Source organism: Juglans regia, chromosome 12 (genome assembly GCF_001411555.2).
Source record: "Juglans regia cultivar Chandler chromosome 12, Walnut 2.0, whole genome shotgun sequence".
NCBI lineage: Eukaryota > Viridiplantae > Streptophyta > Magnoliopsida > Fagales > Juglandaceae > Juglans > Juglans regia.
The window spans coordinates 21,102,622-21,117,114 of record NC_049912.1 but is presented as its reverse complement, the minus strand read 5'-3'; the positions used below and the strand labels follow the sequence as shown (position 1 = coordinate 21,117,114).

Genomic DNA, 14,493 nt, shown 5'->3' with positions numbered 1-14,493 from the left:
TCCTGCTAAATATCATGATGAGTATGGAGGCAATGGGACGAGCCTCGATGCAACAGACATGATTATTTTACAATCGTTTTATAGTTTTATAATAAAATGTTATTTTGAAAAATTCTACAAACTTCATTCGATTAAAACATGGTGATCATATAAACCTTTATTTAAAAAAAATATATGTAAAGGATGATAATGAGAGATAAAAAATGTAATATTTTCAGTTATGTTTGGATAGCGAGGTATTTTTAGGTATTTTGTAAATAATAATAAAAAAATATTAATAACAGTAAATAATAGTAAATAATATTAAATAATAATAAAGTATTTTAAAATATTCTCAGTAAAATGAGTAACCACCGTGACAAGCCGACAGCCGCTCGCGCGTTCGAGAGGTGCATCCTGGGCCTGGGGTCCGAGCCCCATAGGCGGGAAAATGTGCATTTCCTAATGTTGGCGGGAAGTTTCACACAAATTCCTTCCTTGGACTCCCAACGCTTTCGAACCGCACATCTCACTACACCAATCAAACGGCTATAAATGGACATACCCTGGCTCTGGACCTTCCCTTCCTTTTTTTTTTTGGAAGTGGGCTTCTAAATTAGAAGTTGGTCTCTCTCCCTCGCACGCATACACACAAGTATAGGGTTCAGTACTCGCACGCACGAAGGAAACCCTCGGTCTCAGAGAAACCGAATCCATGGCCAAGCCATCTGATCCACAGGCATCCTCAGATGAAGTCCTATCCGATGGCACCAATTCATCGGAAGAGGAACAGGTCAACGATCAGATCAACGATGAAGAGGACGAGGAGGAACTCGAAGCCGTAGCACGCTCGGCCGGCTCCGACGATGACAAGTCTCCCGCCTCGGACGACGACGACGAACCCGCCGTCGCCGAGGATGGCGATGCCGAGGAAGAAGATGAGGTAATTTTACGATCACGTATTCGCTTTCCTTTTGTTGGATCCGTGTCTGTGATTGTCTCTGTACGCTAGGGTTTGTTTTGGCGCTTATTGCGCTAGACTTTGAATGTTCTAGGGCGTCTTTAACTTCCCATCCCGTCCGGCTCCAGAGAAAGACGGGGAAAATTAAATAAAATCAAGGTTGAGTTTATATTTCATTGTGCTTGTCCCATATTGAAAACGCATATCAAGAAAAAATGCTGTATAATGCTAACTTGGGCTTACGCGTTGTCGCATTGGGTCCAAAATGATGAAAAATTAATGGATTTAAGTATTAGTCAATCTCTCGCTATCAAATTGTTGGATGATTAATCTATCTCACTCTTCAGTAGCTCAACATGGTTGACAAATTGGACATTATCGATGCCGTGTAACATTCTGTGCATAAACTTATCATCCCCATTTGAGTTCATGATTACTTGCAGGATGGAAATAATGTATCCGGTGTGGACATTAGCAAGCGTGAGAAGGCCAGGCTCAATGAAATGCAGAAAATGAAGAAACAAAAGATTCAGGAAATATTGGATGCTCAAAATGCTGCAATTGATGCTGATATGGTGCGTGCCTCATTTAGAGGACTCTTGTTTTTCTGTGTATCTATGGACTATTGAATTTGATGGGTGGGTTTATTTGAATTGCAGAACAATAAGGGGCCAGGGCGCTTGAAGTATCTCCTGCAGCAGACTGAGTTGTTTGCACACTTTGCCAAAGGGGATCAATCTGCATCTCAAAAGAAGTCAAAAGGAAGGTACAACTCGTGGTCTCTTTAAACAATATTGTAAATATTGCACTTTTTAATGATCCCAGGAAAATCTTTTAATTCTCTCTATTTAGGTCTAATCTGCGATACAATCTCTCTTGTACTAGAAGTTCTTTAGCCATACAAGTCCCCATGTTTGGAATTTTTATAGCTTTCTCGTTTCCTACACAACCCTTTTAGTCGATAAGATTGAAATTTGATCTTGGACATGTGAGGGTGGAAGCCTCAATTGTTGATTATAATCTGAGATTTCAACTAGAATGAGCTTATTGGAAGTTTAGGTGGACTAAAAAGATGGTTTTTTTTATTATTATTTATTATTATTGAGTTTTTGGTGTGATTATTTTCTTTCATTAAGGCATGTCATATTTATTTGCACTTATATAGAATAAGATGCATTTGATTGTGAGACGTCAAAATTTTTTTTTTTAAATTGTATTTCGCTGCTTTATTTAGCCTTACAACTCAGCATCCATATATTCTCCTGCATCAGTTTCAGAAATGGAAATAGAGCACTCCATACTGCTTTATATAGGGACGTCTTGGACTGTTTTTTCTGTGTTTTAAGTAAAAAAACAAAAGGGGGGGGGGTGAGATAACTGTCACAAAGATTTTCTTAAACACTTGATAGATGTCTCTTGCAGTGTTTGAAGTGGTGCAAATTGAAACAGAGCTTGAATTGGTGCTAACTACCGCATACAATTTTATGTCTTTCGGTAGATTTTTAACCTAATTTCATGGGTCGGACTGAATTGCTTCAGGGACATTTATCTTTTTCTGAGTGTAAAAAGAGGATGTGTGGCAGCATATAGCTTTATAAGTTTTTGGTCCCCGTAAAAGGATGTATGTTGAATAAGATAGAAATGGTGTGCAAAAATCCTTTTCAAACTAAATAAATGCCCTTTTCCTTGAATATTACATATTGGCCGCTTTTAACTGTATTTCTAATCTTACATTTCCAGTTTGGTGTTCTTTTGGGTTTTCCTTTTTTATTATTATTTATTTATTTATTTTTTATAAATGAGATATGACCTAAACTATTTGGGAGTAACCCTTTCCCCATCCTCTTCTTATTTGCTTTCATAGTCCCATCCCATGTGGCCCTCTCACCTCATTCGGACACCATCCTCCTCAAGTCCCACCATATTTTGCTGCTTTGAAGATAGGGGGTGCACTTTGGAGTAACTTTGAAGGCTGTTTGTGCACACTTTATTGCTTTGGTTTTCTGTTATTGTACTTGATGGAACTAGAGCTCATGATTTTCTTGTTTCTTTTTTTGTTTATAGAATGTAGCAGGTGCTTTCTTTTGTATACTCCCTATGTACTTGGGCAACACCTATATCTTTCTCATTAATAAAGTTGTTTTTACTTATAGAGAAAAAAGCCCCACCATATTTTGATTCTATAATGGCCCTCCACAAAGACCTCTTGTTGGTATCTTCACAACCACTTTCCCCATAGAGCCTTGTTGAAAACTAAGATCCCATTTGGATAGTGAGATGAGATGAGATGAGATGATTTTAGATAAAAATTGAAAGTTGAATAAAATATTGTTAGAATATTATTTTTTAATATTATTATTGTTTTGAGATTTGAAAAAGTTGAATTGTTTATTATATTTTATGTTGAAAATGTGAGAAAGTTATAATGATGAGATGAAACCATTTTTGTATCCAAACGGGCCTAATAAATTTCAAACTCTTAGCCGAGATTGGAGTACATACAACAATCCATTTTAATAGGTGAAATTTAAACACCTCATTTATCGCCCCCATAAGAAATCCCGCTGCAGTTTATCTACATGATGGGCCACCCTAGGTGGCATTGAGAGGACTTTTTTTTTTTAATGAAAGTTACCCTCTTCTACAAGTAAATCCTCTTCCAGCTAACCAATCTTTGCTCCAATTTGTCCAAGACCTCATACCAAATTGACTTAGATTTGAATGAAGTAGCTAAGGAGATCTCATTTTGGCATGACATATGGTGTGGTGATTATCTTCTTAAGGAAGCTCATCCAGGAATTTATAGAATTTCATGGATGCAAGAAGCCGCAATTGCAAATCTTCTGGATGCATTTAGTGGCTTTCCTCAATGGAATGCCACCTTTATTAGAGATGCACAAGATTGGGAAGTTGAAGCTTTCGCAGAGTTCTACAACCTTATATACTCTAGTAGAGTGATTGGGGGATGCATAGATAAGATCTTTTGGCCCCGCTAAGAAGGGGAAATTCACTGTTCGGTCATTGTACAAATCTCTCCTCATGCGAAACACCAACCCATTCCCATGGAAGAACATTTGGAGGACCACGGCCCCTTTAAAAGTTGCTTTCTTTGTATGGACTACCTCCTTGAGGAAGATCCTCACTTTAGACAATCTTTGGAAATGTCGAGTCATTGTTACGAATTGGTGTTGTATGTGTAAAAAGAGTGGGGAATCCATTGACCACCTATTACTTTATATTGTGAAGTTGCCATGACCCTATGTGATATCCCATATGATAAGGATAAGAGTAGGTGGTGTATGAAATCTCACATTACTTGGGAAGGAGAAATTATTGCTCTTTATAAGGTTTCAATGGAGCTCCAATTGTATCATTGACTAATTATTTTGGAGTATAGGCCATGTGGTTTGGGCCTTCCATTGGGACGTTACAAATGGTATTAGAGCCTATTCCAACCAGAAATGTGAGATTTGAGTAGTGCCACCTACAACGGATATGCCCAATGAGGACGTTAGAAATTTAAAGGGGGTAGATTGTGATACTCCATATGATAAGGATAATGGTAGGTGGTGTATGAGATCCTACATAGTTTGGGAAGGAGAAGTTCTTGTTTTTTATAAGGTTCCAATGGAGCTTCAATTGTATCATTGACTAATCTTTTTGGAATATATGCCATATGGTTTGGGTCTTCCATTGGGGCGTTACACCCTATGAAATGATATTTTTGCCAAAGTTGGGCGAGCTTGGGTGATGTCAAAAAAGGTGGTTGAGTTTTTAGCAAATTGGAGAGGCCTTCATGGTAACTCACAAATTTCGGTAGTATGGAAGATGATCTCGACTTGTCTTTGATGTTGCCTTTGGAGGGAGAGGAATGAAAGAAGTTTTGAAGATTGTGAGCTATCAATGGACGAGCTTAGAATGCTTGTCTTTAATATTTTATCCCATTGGTCAATTGTAGTAGATTCCAATAGTTGAATATTCATGACTTTCTTGTATCCCTAGACAATTATGCATAGGTGTTGCTATTATATATGTCCCCTGTACTTGGGATGTGCCTACTTTCTATCATCAATAAAATTCTTAGTCACCTATAAATAAATGTAGGAGACATATTCCTATCCTAATGGAAACTAATTGATCTTGCTTTTCTCTCTAGACAAAATTGACATTTTTCAATTCTGGAGCAACTATAAAGTTGATGAAGTACAAATGGCATGCATGATATTATGAGCCACCTGTGTTAATACCCTGATATGTAGGAGGCATTTAATTTGGTTTTCAGCCCATTTGCTATCCACTAAACTTTCAATCTTTATTTGGTGATGGCTCTTCCGTCTTTATAACGTAGGGGTCGCCATGCATCAAAATTAACTGAAGAGGAAGAAGATGAAGAATGCCTTAAGGAGGAAGAGGATGGTCTATCTGGGGCAGGAACCACACGGCTGTTGACTCAACCCTCTTGTATGTGGTCTCTGTTTATCTGTATGATCTAGTATTATTGGGTTGTCTTCATATTTTGTGATGTACTGTGTTTTGCTTCAATGTTTGTTTTTGTGATATTTTGGGAAATATTTTACTGATATTTTGGAAAAAGATCTTTTCCAAAGATTTTTTTTGGTGCCTTTTTCCTGATGTCACCAAAACTTCTGCTATTGGCACATTGTTCTCTCTTGTTCTTGTCCAATTCCCTTTAGATGATCTATAGCTCTTAGTGGCTGGAAGTGTGATTGACTACTTGTATGCTTTTTCTTCCCCCAGGGACCTTGATACCCATGTGCTAGTTTAAATTTTTTCTAGGACGTTTCTTGAAGATTTCTTCATCTGTCTAAACGATGCCCCTATATATTTGTGTATTCCTTTCTTTAGGTATTCAGGGGAAAATGAGGGACTACCAACTTGCTGGGTTAAACTGGCTCATACGTCTTTATGAGAATGGTATAAATGGAATCCTCGCCGATGAAATGGTATGCATATAATTTTTTGCATTTTAGAATTGACTTATTTTACTTGATGTTGTTGCAAGATGATGGACTTCGAGTCTTGATCTTTCAAGCTGTATTTGTCACAAATGGTGATTATATAATTACTTCTGGTTACTTGGTATTTTTAGTGAAAAGTTAATTTTGCTATCCAGGGCCTTGGTAAAACGTTACAAACCATCTCCTTACTGGGCTATTTGCATGAGTTCAGAGGAATTACTGGCCCTCATATGGTAGTTGCTCCAAAATCTACCCTTGGAAACTGGATGAATGAAATTCGGCGTTTTTGCCCAGTTTTGCGTGCTGTAAAGTTTCTTGGAAATCCTGATGAAAGAGTGAGTTGTTTTTTCTCTTTTGGATCAGTGAACTGTGATACCAGATAATCTTTTTGCTTGATGTTTTGTCACTCTTGATTTCTGCAGAGACATATACGAGAAAATTTACTGGTTGCTGGCAAGTTCGATGTATGTGTAACAAGTTTCGAAATGGCAATTAAAGAGAAGTCCTCCTTGCGTCGCTTTAGCTGGCGCTATATTATCATTGATGAAGCCCATCGGATCAAGAATGAGAATTCCCTCCTTTCAAAAACGATGAGGCTATATAATACTAATTATCGTCTTCTCATCACGGGTACACCGCTTCAGGTATAAATTTGATTAACGTGGATGCTTGGCCCTGCTATGTTAGAAAACATATGCATGTGTCCATTGAACTTGTTGATTATCCTTGAAAGTAGCAGATACGGTTGTGTTGTTGCTAGTATTGCAAACTTCAGGCAAAGATCAGGACTTTATCAATGAATGGAAACAAAAGGTTGTAGAAAAGACCAACATAAATGTTTCATAAAAATTTTGCCCATGTAGTGTTGAATGGAAGTAAAATGTGAATTATAAAAAAAGAATGGAAGTAAAATGTGGTGGGAAGAAAAGATCCAGTGAACTGCACAATATTTTTTCATGAGTACCTTTCGTGTGCCTGATTTTTAGTTGCTTTCAGTATCTTCTGTCTGGAGTGAATCGGTTTCTTTTCTTGGACTTTATACACCATCATTTAATGGGGACACTGTTTTCTTTAATCTAAATGTAGTAATATGTTGTCATTGTACAGAACAATCTCCATGAACTTTGGGCCCTTCTCAACTTTCTTCTGCCAGAGATATTTAGTTCTGCTGAAACTTTTGATGAATGGTTCCAAATTTCTGGTGAAAATGATCAGCAGGAAGTTGTTCAACAACTTCATAAGGTAGGTAAAAAATCTGTCTGATTGGGGAGCAATGCATATTATTTTATCCCCCCCCCTCTCTCTCTCTCTCTCTCCCTCTCGCGCGCGCGCACAAATGTGCTATGCCTTTTGAGCTGATGATGTAACTTTTGTTTTCTGCATATATAAGGTCCTCCGTCCTTTCCTCCTCCGAAGGTTGAAGTCAGATGTTGAGAAAGGTTTACCTCCAAAGAAGGAAACAATTCTTAAGGTGGGTATGTCACAAATGCAGAAACACTATTACAAGGCTTTGCTGCAGAAAGATCTTGAAGTTGTTAATGCTGGTGGAGAACGTAAGCGTCTTCTGAATATAGCAATGCAGCTGCGTAAATGCTGTAATCATCCATATCTTTTTCAAGGTGCAGAACCTGGCCCTCCTTATACAACAGGAGATCATCTTATTACAAATGCTGGTACGCTCTCCATTCTACAAGATATTGAGTTTATAAGGTGTTTACCAATTGACACATGGTAAACCCTAATCCACTATTAATTTTCCTTTGCAGGTAAAATGGTTCTGTTGGATAAGTTGCTTCCAAAATTAAAAGAGCGTGATTCTAGGGTCTTGATATTTTCACAGGTCAATTTTCTTCAAAATTATACTTTTTTCATGTGATATGGTAGGCATTTGTTATTTTTCTTGTATAATTCTACTCTTGGTTAGGGGTGTAAGGAGTTCAGTCCGGACTGGAAAAACCGACTGGACCGGACTGAACCCCAGACCGGTCGGTCTTGGTCCCATAAATTATGGACCAAAAAAGTTTAGTCCGGTCCCGAAGTCTAAATTTTGGACCGGACTGGACTGGACCAGACTGAACTCCTATATATATTTTAAAAATATTTTTAATAATTTAATATATTATTTTTATATAGTAATTATATAAGTTAATAATGTAATTTTCATCTAATTTATTATCATTGACTATATAAAATATTTTTTTTAATGAGTTAGTTACATAATACACATTAATAGTTTATTTAATTTTAATTTAGTAATTTAAATATTTTTTTTATTAATTTATTTGAAAAAAAGGTCTAGTCCAATCCCTATGGTGTTCGGTCTGGTCCATTCCGGGGAAAATGATGGACCAAAAATTTCAGTCCATCACCCTCTCGGACTAGACCGAACCGATTTACACCCCTACTCTTGGTATTGGTTTTTATTTTTTATTTTGTAAGTCTTGGAATTGTTTTTATAATTCAGATGACAAGGCTTCTGGATATTCTTGAAGATTACTTGATGTTTCGTGGATACCTATACTGTCGAATTGATGGGAATACTGGTGGAGAAGATCGTGATGCTTCCATTGATGCTTTTAACAGGCCTGGGAGCGAGAAATTTGTTTTCTTATTATCAACAAGAGCAGGTGGCCTTGGCATTAATCTTGCTACTGCTGATGTTGTCATTCTCTACGATAGTGATTGGTGAGCACCCGTTCTGTATTTCCTCTTCTGGTTTTGGTATGTATATGTTTGTTTATTTTCCTTTACTTTGGTGGTTTTGTTGATGCTTGGGATTCTCAGGAATCCACAAGTGGATCTACAAGCACAGGACCGTGCTCACAGGATTGGTCAAAAGAAAGAAGTTCAAGTTTTTCGGTTCTGCACAGAGGTTTGGACCTTTGTATTTTTAGCATGAAAGATTATAAGCTTCTTTTTTATAAACATACGCAATGTAAATTTTATTGACTAAAAAAGGGTGTTACTACATCAAGTATACAAGAAATACAACTAAATAGAGAAAGGTAACAGATATAGAAAATTCTCAACGCTATGACCACCATCTAATGGTACAAGGTGTTGAGAACAATGTATAGCAGGCCCATCATTGACTTCTCACAACCTTCAATGCTACACCCATATCTTTGTCTATAAATACACCTCATTAAACATGATTGGATCATTTTCCATGATATTGCACACTGGTGACTGCTGATCTGCCTTTTCCAATGAGTTAGAAGATCCACCACTCGGGATGGCATGGCTTAGGCTTCGTTTGGTTGTCAAACTCCTCTCAACTTATCTCAACTCATCATTACAACTTTTTCAAATTCCAATACAAAATATAATAAATAATTCAACTTTTTCAAATCCCAAAATAATAATAATATTAAAAAATAATATTCTAATAATATTTTATCATCTCAACTCAACTCAACTCAACTCACTTCAACATCCAAACACAACCTTAATCTATCCTGAATAGTCCAAAGATTGTGTTCCTTAAAGTACTAGATGTCTTGCAATGAAGTAAAAGGCGATCCATGTTTCCTAACTCTTCCTACACATACAACACCAATCTGTACAACTTCCATTTTCTTTCATAATCCAAGGTCATAATCTTTCTTAAAGCTACCGTTCATTCAAACAAGTTCCTTCTCTGGGGTGCCTTGTTTCTCCAAATAATTTTCCAAGGAAAATGGGCTATCGTGAGCACATTTTTTCTTTGATTGGCACCGGGTGTTCGGGAACAACGTTCCGACTATTCCTAGGGGTGCACATGCCCTCAACAAAGAGTTTCCCACAAGTGCACATCAGGTAATTCAAAGGGGAAATCCCCCAGTCCGATGGCCCCTAGAGATTGTTTGCATCCAAATGGATTTGAACCTTAGACTTAGGGGGAGCATATCTCCAAGCCCAAGGCCTTTACCAATTGAGCCAAACCCTAGGGCTTGGCTATCGTGGGCACATAAAACATTTTACAGTGACGTCAAATGCTCATTTCTTTGTTGGACACAAAACTAGTTATCTTCGCCACCCTGTCCCACTCTACTAGGATACAACTGGTTGAATAACAATATGAAGAGATCCACCTCCACTTATGAAAATCTTGTGAGAACTTGACAATGATCCTCCTCAAATTCCTCATGCAGTATTGAATTACAGTGGGAAAGCACATTCAAGGGCCGGTCTTCACATCACATATCATGCCAAAAATGAATTTTGGATCCATTTCCCACCATCTATATAATAAAGTGGGAGAAAAGATGCTCTTCCAAAGACCAATCCTGAACGACCCATCAACCTCAAGCAAAAACCAACCTCCTACATAGCTGAGTTATTAACATTACATTAATCTTCTCATTTAATTGGTTTATGGAACAGTATGCCATTGAGGAAAAAGTGATTGAGAGGGCTTACAAAAAGCTTGCACTTGATGCTTTGGTCATTCAACAAGGACGATTAGCAGAGCAGAAGAGTAAGCATTTTCAGATTTTTCTTATGGAAGTATCTATTTTTTGTGTTTCTTCTTCATTTCTTGTAAAGATATTTCTGTGCATCAATGTCTTCTGATGCATTTTCGTTTCATGCAGCTGTTAATAAAGACGAGCTGCTTCAGATGGTGAGATTTGGTGCTGAAATGGTTTTCAGTTCTAAGGACAGTACAATTACAGATGAGGACATTGACAGAATTATAGCAAAAGGAGAGGAGGCGACTGCTGAGCTCGATGCCAAGATGAAGAAATTTACAGAAGATGCAATCAAGTTTAAAATGGATGACAGTATGTATATTAGTTATCAGGGGTTCTTTCGCATAAATGTATTTATTTTTTGCTTTTTTAATAATTATACAATTTTAAAATGTAAAAAATGCTGATATTGATGTGGTTTCATGCAGCTGCTGAATTGTATGATTTTGATGATGAGAAGGTAAATGTGATACCTTCATATTTTGTTCTCCAACTTGTACTTTGGTTGGCCTTACTCTAAGGCTTGCTTTAGCAACTTACTGCTATATGTGTGTTCTGTGGTGAAGGATGAGAACAAGGTTGACTTCAAGAAACTTGTTAGCGATAACTGGATAGAACCACCAAAGAGAGAGCGGAAGCGAAAGTAATAGCAATCTTTTTTTATTCTATTAAGATAAACATTTAAGATTATTTTTCACCATGATATGAAACGCAATTCTCTTTTTGCCCTCTCTAGTTACTCAGAATCTGAATACTTTAAGCAAACAATGCGTCAAGGGGGTCCGGCAAAACCAAGAGAACCTCGAATTCCTCGGATGCCACAATTGTAAGCGTCTCCTGAAACTCGTTGCACTGTGAACAGGGTTGTGTTCTTATTTGCTAAGAATATCTATTTGTTTCTATTGATTCTTTTCTTCCAGGCATGATTTCCAGTTCTTTAACACACAGAGGCTGAGTGAGCTCTATGAAAAGGAAGTGCGCTATCTGATGGTGGGTAATCATTAAGCTCCTGAAAATATCACTTTTGCTTTGATCAGAACCTATTCCATCCATTTTTGGTTGAAATTTTAGTTTTTCTGCATAGTTTATTGACATTATTTTCAGCAAATGCAATTTTTTACACAGTTTATTAATAATTGACTTTTCAGCAAACGCATCAAAAGAATCAGTTGAAAGACACAATAGATGTGGATGAACCCGAAGGTATTTTGAGTATCTTTCATAAGGATTGCCTTCCTTTCCTGACTTATTGGTTCACTGAATCCTTCTCTAACTGAATGATGACATTTAGAGGTTGGAGATCCATTGACTGCTGAAGAACTGGAAGAAAAGGAACGTTTATTAGAAGCAGTAAGTGGATTATATGTTGTAGAACAAGTTTATGACAGATACCTTTTTCTAAATATGGCTATTGATGAATTTCAGGGGTTTTCTTCTTGGAGTAGAAAAGATTTCAATACCTTCATCAGAGCGTGTGAGAAGTATGGCCGAAATGACATAAAAAGTATTGCTTATGAGATGGAAGGGAAAACAGAGGAGGAAGTTGAAAGATACGCCAAAGTTTTTAAAGAAAGATACAAAGAGTTGAATGGTAAGTAACATCCAATACTATGCCTTTGGTGAAAAAATGTTGTAAGGGGAAGCTAATGTAAGCTTTTGTTATTGTTACATGTACATATACGTTTCTTTAATACTGTCTGCTGGTTTGAACTTCAGCCTTTTTTACCTGAGTTCACATGCCATTTGTTTGTGAACTCCTGGCCCCTAGAACATGTCATGCTCTCTTAATCATGTATCATATGCAACATTAACACTCCCAAAAAGTGTATTTTTTAATATATGAACGTTTTGGAGAAATAGCATTAGGTGGACCCGTTTGACTGTATTTGACCTTCAGTTATCAGAGCGACGAACTGCATTAGTGTCTGGTTTGAGCTAAACTGCAGGATCATTTGTTTGTTCAGTTGCAGGAGTTGGTCATTTGTAGTTGAACCTGATAAAGATTGCATTGATATAGTGCAAACTATAAGCTTTCATGGGATTTCCACATTAAAAACTTTGTAGTGTTAGATACCATTATTGAATTTGAATATGTCCTCCAGATTATGATAGGATCATCAAGAATATCGAGAGAGGAGAGGCTAGAATTTCACGCAAAGATGAAATCATGAAAGCTATTGGGAAGAAGTTAGACAGGTACAAGAATCCCTGGCTGGAACTCAAGATTCAGTATGGTCAGAACAAAGGGAAGTTGTACAATGAAGAATGTGATCGTTTCATGGTGCGTTTTTTCTTTTAAAATCAGTTACTGTGTTTCTCTCCTCCCCAAATAAATGATGAACTGTGTATGTGTGGGATCTTCAAATATATAATATGGCTTTTCCCTTTTGCAGATATGCATGGTTCATAAACTTGGGTATGGGAATTGGGATGAGCTGAAGGCAGCATTTCGCACTTCACCCTTGTTTCGATTTGATTGGTTTGTAAAGTCTCGCACAACTCAAGAACTTGCAAGGAGGTGTGATACCCTTATTCGGTTAGTGGAGAAGGAAAACCAAGAGTATGATGAGAGGGAGAGACAAGCTCGTAAAGAGAAGAAGCTTGCCAAGGTTGGATACTTGTACTCAAAACTTCTGTAAACCCCACCGTACCTACATTTTATTTGTCTGTGCGGTGTGTACCACACTTAAACTTCACCAACCTACCTTCTCACATCACATGCATTTGTTCATTTGGATCCTCCAGTTTTATTTCCTGATCAAACCAATCTTTGTCCATCCAAATTGCTACATCTTATACTGATTTGACAATATGTATTTCAGAGCATGACACCATCAAAGCGCGCTCTTGCTAGGCAAACGGAAAGCCCCATTTCCCAAAAGAAGCGTAAACAATTGACTATGGACAACTATGTGAGCTCGGTGTGTTACTACTGCCCCCACTTCGTATTTGAATATGTAATAGTTTTGCTTTCTTTTCTTGTGGTATACTTACTGTTTACATACTGAAGCAAATAATGTTCTTGCAGGGAAAGCGGAGGAAATGATATCTAAATTTAAAGTTGCGATTTCCTTTTCCCCTTTTTTTTGGGGGTGGAGGTAACACCTATTATAATTATATAGGGTAGCAGTAGTCTGGCAAGGAATGCCTCTAGTTTTCATGCTTGAGTTTGTTATATCCCCTTATTTTTGGGATCAGGGTTCACCAGAATCCATCTCATCACTGATGGGTTAACCTCTTTCAAAATTGTTTTGGGTTACAAATTTGATTTGGGAATTTTGTATAAATGAAGAATGTATGAGGCCATCTGTCCAAATGTCACCACCCATGACTCCATGGTTGGGGGGTTCCAATCCCCAACTATTAGGGTTGATGTCCCCATCTCATATAAACTACTGTCACCTGATGAATATATTGAACTTGCTCCTTAAGATAGAGGTATGCAAGGCCTGATTACTCTCTCTCTCTCTCTCTCTGCTGTGAAATTAATGATTTCTATGGCTGTTGGGATGTCAGGCAGGCATTTGCAAAGACGACGGTTGAATATTTTGAATTATTTTGAGTACTAAACTACTGCTACGTCAGTAATCGTCCTACCTGTTTGTTGCGTTTTGTGAGCTTGATTTATGACAAGTGTCTTACCTTATTTTCCCAGAAACCAATGTTTGTGGATCGAGCTCAGTACAAAATATGAAGTTTTGACCATTTGGTTAATCCTTCTTTTAGAATATTTTGTACCAACTTGAATATTAATGTTTAAGTCGTGAGTTGAGCATTTTTGTTATTTGCTTCGTGGCGGATTCGTTGGAAATTTGACTCAACTCCGGATTCCGATATGAAGAATTCAGATTTTCTATAGTTTATTTTTTAATCCGAATTGTAAAATTTTAGAGCGGGAAAGAAATAAACAGAACTAATTATATAGGAACTGCCTATTATTTATAAACCAAGAAGTGAATTGAGATGAAAATTAAATAAAATATTATTAGAATATTATTTTTGTTTTAAAATTTTAAAATGTTTGAATTCTTTATTGTATTTTTTGTGAGAGTTTGAGTTGAGATGTTTTCTCAATCCAAACAAGGCCTTAATGGTCTTACCTCCTTAACTTCAGAAGGAAAAT

General features: G+C 37.1%; 1 protein-coding gene across 1 annotated transcript; it reads left to right on the top strand.

Moving 5' to 3' along the window:
* Nucleotides 1-588: 588 nt before the first annotated feature.
* Nucleotides 589-14,142, top strand: LOC109005955 (ISWI chromatin-remodeling complex ATPase CHR11-like). Its single transcript, XM_018985073.2, has 25 exons — nt 589-922; nt 1,384-1,515; nt 1,600-1,706; nt 5,289-5,401; nt 5,807-5,904; nt 6,075-6,254; nt 6,342-6,563; nt 7,027-7,161; nt 7,310-7,592; nt 7,686-7,759; nt 8,384-8,604; nt 8,704-8,791; nt 10,285-10,378; nt 10,494-10,682; nt 10,799-10,830; nt 10,937-11,013; nt 11,107-11,196; nt 11,291-11,360; nt 11,519-11,573; nt 11,662-11,720; nt 11,796-11,961; nt 12,473-12,651; nt 12,764-12,979; nt 13,193-13,291; nt 13,399-14,142. The coding sequence occupies exons 1-25, from the start codon at nt 695-697 to the stop codon at nt 13,414-13,416; spliced, it is 3,225 nt and encodes a 1,074-aa protein (XP_018840618.1). The 5' UTR covers nt 589-694; the 3' UTR covers nt 13,417-14,142.
* Nucleotides 14,143-14,493: the final 351 nt, after the last annotated feature.